At 31.8% G+C, this 8,696-nt stretch overlaps 1 protein-coding gene across 1 annotated transcript; it reads right to left on the reverse strand.

Annotated features, from left to right (window-relative positions):
• Positions 1-4,697: 4,697 nt before the first annotated feature.
• Positions 4,698-7,157, reverse strand: LOC130974585 (serine/threonine-protein phosphatase 7 long form homolog). Its single transcript, XM_057899455.1, has 3 exons — positions 6,473-7,157; positions 4,911-5,035; positions 4,698-4,820 (listed from the first exon to the last, which is right to left on the reverse strand). The coding sequence occupies exons 1-3, from the start codon at positions 7,155-7,157 to the stop codon at positions 4,698-4,700; spliced, it is 933 nt and encodes a 310-aa protein (XP_057755438.1).
• Between the last annotated feature and the right edge of the window lie 1,539 nt (positions 7,158-8,696).

Here is an 8,696-nt window from a genome sequence, read left to right on the forward strand (position 1 = left end):
ATTTTATTTTTATTTACTACTCATGTTAATACATAAACTGAAAATAATTTCATTAGAAAAAAATATCTAAATCAATAATTACATGTACATAATTTTAATGAGGCTAACCAATCATATTATATGATTTGATTAATATATGATGCCTTATATTACATTTACAAATGAAGAAGAAGAGTAGGATGCACAGTGTAATCTTCGGTTGAAGAGGAGTCTTCAGAAAAAGAAGAGGGTAGGGTTTGGAAATGAAGAAGCTGAACGGGTTTTCTTTCCATTTTCTCCTCTTAGATGGAAAGGAAAGTTTTTGGTGGGTCCCACTAACTTTTTGTTACTGTTCTCTCTTCTCTTTTACATTTTCTTTTCTTCCCAAACAAGTGAAATATCAGATTTCCTTCCTTTTTCTTTTCGTTCATGTTCAATTCCCCCCAATTTCCATCTAAACAAACACAGCGTTAAAGCTTAAAGGATATATTAATCCTTTAAAAATAAACTAAAAAGTACTTTAGTCTTTTTAAAATTAAACTCCAAAAATTATTTTATTATTTTAAAATTAATTATAGAAGAATTTTAATCATTTTTAAAATTGAAATATAAAATTTTTAACATGATTAAAATTTTTACAATTCCTCTACATGTATACTCTTTAAAATTAATAGTCTTTTGATATTTAAATTTTCTTAACAGAAAAATACGTATTTTTTTGTTTTGTTAATTAAAAGCTAATTTAAATATTAATAATAAGTTAATAACTATATTTTTATATGAATATAAAAGATATTTAGTGTATAAATAGTATTTTTTAAGATTTTATAAAAGTATTTGTGAAATGTGTTTGATGTGGCATTTCCATGTGCTGGTAATGGTATCATGTATTAATTTTTCTGCCAATCCTTTTATATTTTCTTTGAATTTTTCAACCAATCCTTTCCTATTTTTTGCTTCTAACCCAACATTATATTCTCTTCTTGACTTTCTTGTGAAAAACAAAAATCTCCATAACCCCAATCTCAGAGACAACAAATAAAAACCGAAATAGATGTTAGGCCTACTTTCAATAAGGGAGCCCAATAGATGCTACTGTAAGTTACAAAAACAAACTCCTGTAAGTTACAAAAACAAACTCCGTAACTTTGAACAAAAAAAATTGTAACTTTGGAAAGCCGTTTATTAAGTTTTGAAGGCAGCAATTTTATCTCTAGTAATAGTTTTATTTTCTTTGATTTTTCTTTCTCAGATTTAAAATTTGGATGTTGATTATAATTCAAATTTTTTTTTTTTAAATTCACTTTTCTTAAAACTGTTAATCTTAGTGGTTATTATATATTTTATCATTTTCAACTAATGAATTCTATCTCTAAAAGATACTATAGAATATAATTAACACTTTGTGCCAAATACCTAATGATTAATAGCACATACAATACAGAATGACTCATATTAATATTTACTATAAATTTTATAAATAATAAAATTAAAATTAGATTTTAGATAATCAAATTTGACTTTTATTTATGATAAAAATATATAACTAAAAATACAAAAATATAATAATGCTTATTTTTTATATTCATGAAAAAATTAATTTTACCACAAAAATTTTAATTATTTTAGTAATTAATTACATGGCTAAAAAAATATGTATATAAATATGCAGTAATAAAGATTTTGCGTTCACTTTAACATTTTTAACACACACACTCTACAAATTTTATTGTTGTAATGTTACTATTAATTGGACAGCCAAAATTTTGTTACATTTTTTACTGTAATTTTTTTGAAACCCGTCCTCATTTGCCCCCAAATAGCGCATGACTACTTTTTGTTTTCTGTAGTACAATTGCGGGCTGATTATTTTGGTTAGAGAACCTTTAAGCGTGTAGTGCTCCGATATGGGATAGGGTAGTGCTACAGCTACACTACAATGTGGGATAGTCTTTTCTGATTTTTGTTAGCTACAATTCGGACGATGCGAATTATTTGTTGAGTAACATATAAGTTGTAAATCGGACGGTTCGATTTGTAAAGAGGAAAAATTTGAATTTTAGACGCAGCAAATCACACCGTCTGTGTTCTAATTTTTTTTATTAATAAGAAAATTAATTCGGAGGGTTGATTTGATTATTATAAAAAAATTTTGAACTGAGATGGAACAATTCGTAGGGTCCGATTTATAAAGATAGATGTATATAAAAATGTGTAACTCATAAACAAGGCAGAGATAGTGTCTTCTTCCTCGTTGTGTTCTTCTTCTGCGTCTTCTACTTCTCCTGGTTCTGTATTCTTGGTTATAAGGTAAAAAAAAAATTGATAGTGAGGGTTCTGTTTCTGTTTAGGTTGTTGAGGGAAATGGATGATAGAGTTCTTTTAAAAGTGTATTATTTTAGTCAGATTTTGTTACAAACATCTGAAGGAGTAAAATTTATTTGTGAAAATCCATCAGATGTTGTTATTCCCTTCACAATCTTATTTGAAGAGCTCAAAGGTGTGATATATGAGAAGATAGATTCTGCAATGTCAAAGAAGATATCATGTATTTTATACAGATATCCCATCCCAGTATTTGGTGGATTCGTTCAATTTCAAACCAAATATATAACCGACGAAGCGAGTATGCAAGAGATGTTTTAAATGTATATTGAAAGTCATGCCCATATGTCGTTTATCGAGCTGTACATTGAATTCGAACAATTTGAGGCCGACCGAAATATTGTACGGGAAGATTACAATAGTGACAATGAGGAAGAGTTCGAAAGCAATTATGAAGTTGTGGATCCAAATGGAGATGAAGATCAAGGTGACGGCACTATGGCTTCAAATGTGACTGACGTGGCAAATGCACTGGCAAATGAAGTGCCGTTCGAGGAGCCATCTTTCATGCGAGTGTTGGATTTGGAAGTCATACATGCTCCGGAGTTTTCAGATTATATGAGCGCGGGTACGTAATTGCCTATTTTTATAAGACGAATTAGAATTCTGTGATAATTTATATTGATTGATGGAGCAAATAGTTAAGTGACATGTGAAAGTATATTTAATTAGCATTTGTTTATGTGTTGATATAGTTAAGTGTAGGAAAATAATATTTTTTGTTAGTTATTAATGGAGCAAATAGTTATGTGACTTGTGAAAATATATTCAATTAGCATTTGTTTATTTGTTTATATAGTTAAGTGTAGGATAATAAAAATTGTTTGGTTAGTTATTGAGGTAGTTAAATATTAATTACTGTTTATTAATCAATAGTTATTTATGTAATTATATTTTCTTTTTTTGTTAACATTGAGATAATATTTATTAATCAATATTTATTTATGTATTTATTTTTAATAATATCACCATAGATGTATTGAGTGATGATTTGCCTTTAATAACAGTTATTAAATTTTTCTTTTGCTGCCATCGTGGCAGAAATCCCTCTTGTTGCAGATGGTGAATTTGCTATGGGGATGAAATTCAGTTCAAGGGAAGCTGTTATTAGGGTGATGAAAGAGTATGCCATCCGAAGAAGTGTAGACTATCGGGTATATGAGTCGGAGCCTTTGACATTTTATGCCAAGTGTACACAGTATGAGGAGGGGTGTGATTGGCTTATCAGGGTTAGAATGATCAATAGAAAGTACTGTTGGGTTATTAGGAGGTATAATGGTAGTCACACCTGTATCAGAGCTACCATTTCTCAGGATCATTCGAAGTTGGATTCTAACACAATTGCAGAAGCAATAAAGCCGTTGGTTGAGGCTGATCCCTCCTTAAAGGTAAAATCAGTTATTGCAGAAGTGCAATCGAAATTCAATTACACCGTCAGTTATCAGAAAGCATGGTTGGCTAAGAAAAAGTCAGTAGAAAAAATATTTGGTGGTTGGAAAGCATCGTACGAAGCTTTGCCGATATAGTTTGAGGCCATGTGTCATAAGGAGCCATAAGCTATCGTCCATTTTGAGACCATGCCTGCATACCAAGGCGATGACTTGGTAAATGATATCCGGGTATTGCATCGGGTTTTTTGGAGTTATTACCCCTGCATTAGAGCATTTAGACATTGTAAGCCGGTTGTCCATGTGGATGGGACTCACTTGTACAAAAAGTATAAGGGTTGTTTGTTAGAGGCAGTGTCACAGGATGGTAATAATAATATCGTCCCAATTGCATTTGCTATTGTAGAGGGAGAGACTTCTGATGCGTGGCACTTTTTTCTTAGTAACCTGCAACAACATGTTGTGACTCGGGATGGTGTGGGGCTCATATCCGACCGACACGAATCCATCAATGCAGCTGTGGCTCGCAGTAACGGAGCATTGTCGCCTCCCAGAGCTTTCCATATGTTTTGCATCAGGCATATAGAGTCGAATTTCTTGAGAAAATTCAAGGCACCGTACCTGCAAAAACTTGTTGTCAATATAGGTAACATTGACTAATTTGAAGTTTGTTATCAACAAAAATACCTTCAATTAGTGTTTCTTAACCCATTTTTCCTTTTTTTGTTATTATGCAGGATATTCGAGGACGGTGCGCGAGTACGAAGTGCGTTACCAGCGGTTACGAGAACAGGGCGAGGCTTACACTAACTGGTTAAATCGAATCCCCCGCGAACAGTATGCGTTACCAGTCAGGAATTCTCCGTGTGCGTTGTCTAGACTCCGTTCCTGATGAGGAACTCCCTGCACAAAACCAAACTGTCGCCTAAGCCGATCGGTTGCATGCTACTCAATGTATTCAAAAGATACCAACGGCACCGTAGCACTCCACACAACTGAGTGTATGTAGATCTCTGCAAGAATTATGTCCGGATCCACTCGATCCACAGAATAAGCAACCCACACAAACTGTGAAAAATAAACCACACTAGTGATTACATTCGGAATAACAATAACACTGCAACTCCCAAACCAAATAATTCTTTAATGAAAATATACCTGGCCTTCCTGAAGATCATCGAAAGCCTTCCTAAAGTGAGCAAGTTTTATATACCTAAAGCGTCGGTCTCCACGCTCCCAGTTACGCCACCTAATATCGCTTAATTCATTAACAGGAATGGATTCTAAATATGAAGATACGAAGTAAATGTAAGATAATGTTACTGGTGCGGTATTTTATAACCCACAAACTAACCGGCAAGTGCACCGGGTCGTACCAAGTAATACCTCAGGTGAGTGAGAGTCGATCCCACGAGGATTGATGGATCAAGCAACAATGATTGATTAATTGGCTTAATTAGGCAAGTAGAAAAGGGTTTTGAGATATTCAAAAGGTTTAAATTTGAAAAAATCAGAAAACAGGCACGCAAGTAAATAAGCTGAAAATAAAATATTGGAGAAATAGTTAAGGCTTCAGAATTATCTATTTTTCCGGATTAACTTTTCTTACTAACTATTTTAATCATGTAGGATTTAATTTATGACAAACTATATGTGACTAGACCCTAATTCCTTAGACCTTTCTAGTCTCCTCTAAAATTCATCGACTGTCAATGCCTTGGTCAATTAATTCCAATTAGAGTGTGAAGTTCAAATTCCAGTTTATATGCCATAAAAACTCTAATTACCAAAAAATAAAAGGATTATATGTCACGTATCCCGTTAAATCCAGATAATTAAAATTTAGGAGAAATTATTTTTCAAGCTGTTGTTCAAGTAAAGAGTTTTTTCAAGTTTTACAAGAACTCAAATAGAAAAAGGGTCATACTTCCGTTCCACCCAAATTCATAAGATGAAGAGCGAAAACAATTCTTAAATTATAAATCCATACATGAATTAAAATAGAAAAAGCAATAAAATCAATCCATACAAATAGACAGAGCTCCTAACCTTAACAATGAAGGATTAGTTGCTCATAGTTCAGAGAAGAAAACTAGGATTGTAAATTGGAATGGAATCCTGTTCTCTAGGGAAGGAAAGTTTCTCCCTTTTATATCTAATCCTAATAATTTAAAATCTAATTTCAAAAATTAAAATTAAAAATAATAATATCTTTTCCTAAAAATAAGATTTGAATTTAAATTTGAATTAATTAACAAGTCTTCAGTTGATGGGTGGGGACCACTTGTTTTGCCCATTCTGTAGCTTCTATCTGTGTTTTCTGGGCTGGAAACTGGGTCAAAACAGCCCAGAAATTGCCTCCAGTGTTTTTCTGCGTTTTCTACACGTGGCGCATGTCAGGCGTACGCATCAGTCACGCGTACGCGTCAGTCACGCACACTCGTTGCCATGGATACCTCCAAATCATGCGCACGCGTCAGGCACGCTTGCGCGTCACTCCTCGCTGCCATCTCCTTTGATTCTTGTGCTGCAGAAACTCCATCAAATCCAGCCGAATGCTACCTAAAATAAACAGTATTGCACAAAACTCAAAATAGCATCCATAGTGGCTAAAATATAATTAATTCTTGATTAAACTCAACAAATTAAATGCAAATTCACTAGGAAAAGATAGGAAAGATACTCACGCATCAGTTACTTGTTCGCAAGCGGAAAACTACGAGGTTCCTTAGGAACCGACGCTAGAAATGGCAGGCGCATCCAAGCCCAAACGAGCAGCAGTGTTAGCGAATCGTCGATCTCCTTACAGTCAAACCGCGATGCCCTGCATAACGCCCTGTACATATGTGCGAGGCAAGCCGATCCCCAACTGAACTGTACGATACTACCAAAATCATGAAGTAAAAGCAGAAACTTCCAGTGCACAGATGCCCCCGACTTGTCTCCTAACAATATCGTACCGATCAACAACATAATGTGGACCTTCACGTACCTCTGTTTACTTTCTTTGTTAGTCAACTGTAACCGTTCTTTTAGATCCTGTAGCCACGTAAGCTTTATACCGCTTCCTCTACATTCTGACTTTCTCGGTGCAACCCCAAATTGGTGCAAACACTCCGCTTCTAAGGCTTCAGCACTGCTGATAGTCATCCCTGTGACTGGAAGACCGTCCGTCGGAAGACCAAGAATCATGGCCACATCTTCCAGTGTCACAGCATATTCACCAATCGGAAGGTGAAAGGTATGTGTCTCTGGATGCCAGCTTTCGACTAAAGTTTTTACGAGTGCTTTCTGACACTGGATTATACCAATCTGAGATGCATGATAAAAATCAGTAAATCGCAAATGCTCCTCCATTCTATCATCGTACTGATCCGAAGGGACAGATTGATTACACGTTAACATCCGTGAACTCTACAAAAACATAAATTATTAATCAAATTACTAACAATTACTAATTTACTACCGACATATAATAAAAAAAATTAGAACAACCAATATTATCAATAAATCACTACTACTAAATACAACATACTTAAGTCAATAAAAAACGTAACAATAAACAAATAATTATTACCAAAAACCAAATACATTATATTATTATATTCTACAAAACTTAATTATTGATCAAAATCAGTAACATTAATCCAAAAATATATTTTTTAAACATATATTTTTTACTAAAAATATTATAAAAAATTCTAAACATATTCCTTTTACTAATCTATCATATTACTCTAACTCAAACACTACCATTAAATTAAATTTTCTCTAACTATATTCATATATATATTTTCTAACTATCATTTAATATATATTCGTAAATTTCAAACAATCATAATATCAGTTATAATAATAATAATAATAATAATAATAATAATAATAATAATAATAATAATATTAATATTATTATTATTATTATTATTATTATTATTATTATTATTATTATTATTATTATTATTATTATTATTATTATTATTATTACCTTCACTGAGCCTAAATTTAAACTACTACTAACAATCTATAATTAAATTTTTAATAATAATAATTATAATTCTGAATTAATAATAATAATAATAATAATAATAATAATAATAAAATTAACATTACCGTCACTGACCCTAAATTTAAACTACTAACAACCTATAATTAATTTTTTAATAATAATAATAATAATTCTGAAACAATAATAATAATAATAATAATAATAATAATAATAATAATAATAATAATAATAATAATATCACTTAGATATGTTTCCTATATTGACCTAACAAGAACAATTATAATATAACTAAATTAACAACAACGGTTATAATTCTAAATTAATAATAACAATAAAATTAATAATCATCGTAACAATAATAGTAATAACATTCTCATTGGAACGTTAAGCTAGTAACAGCAACAACAACTATTATAACTCTCAAATAATAATAATATATAATAATAAAAATAAATATAATAACAATAAAAATAATAATATCACTAATATGTTCTTAACTTGATTTACTAACAACAACAACTATAATTAAATTTTTGACAATATTAACTATATTTTTTAAAAAACTAAAAAAATAATAAAAAAACTTACATAATCAGAATGGCTGAAATATTTTATAATATGAAGTTTAGGACGATCAACATCTTTACATTTTTATTTTCTTGACATTAGAATTTTTTTTCGTCACTTTGGGAAAAAGAAGAAGATCTGGATGAAGAAGAGAATGGAAGAAAGGTTACTAGATAGGATGGAGAAGGAGCTCAACTCGAATAGTGAAAATACATGCAGTAAAGAGAAGCTGGGGTTAGGGAGCACCGTTGTGGAGAGGAACGGCAACGCGACACGTGGCAGGGGAGGGACAGATCGAACCCTGCGATCTGTTAGCACAATGCAGACCGTCCGATTTGTAATGGAAATTTCGAACCGTCCGATTTGTCTTT

Source organism: Arachis stenosperma, chromosome 4 (genome assembly GCF_014773155.1).
Source record: "Arachis stenosperma cultivar V10309 chromosome 4, arast.V10309.gnm1.PFL2, whole genome shotgun sequence".
In the NCBI taxonomy this organism is placed as follows: Eukaryota; Viridiplantae; Streptophyta; class Magnoliopsida; order Fabales; family Fabaceae; genus Arachis; species Arachis stenosperma.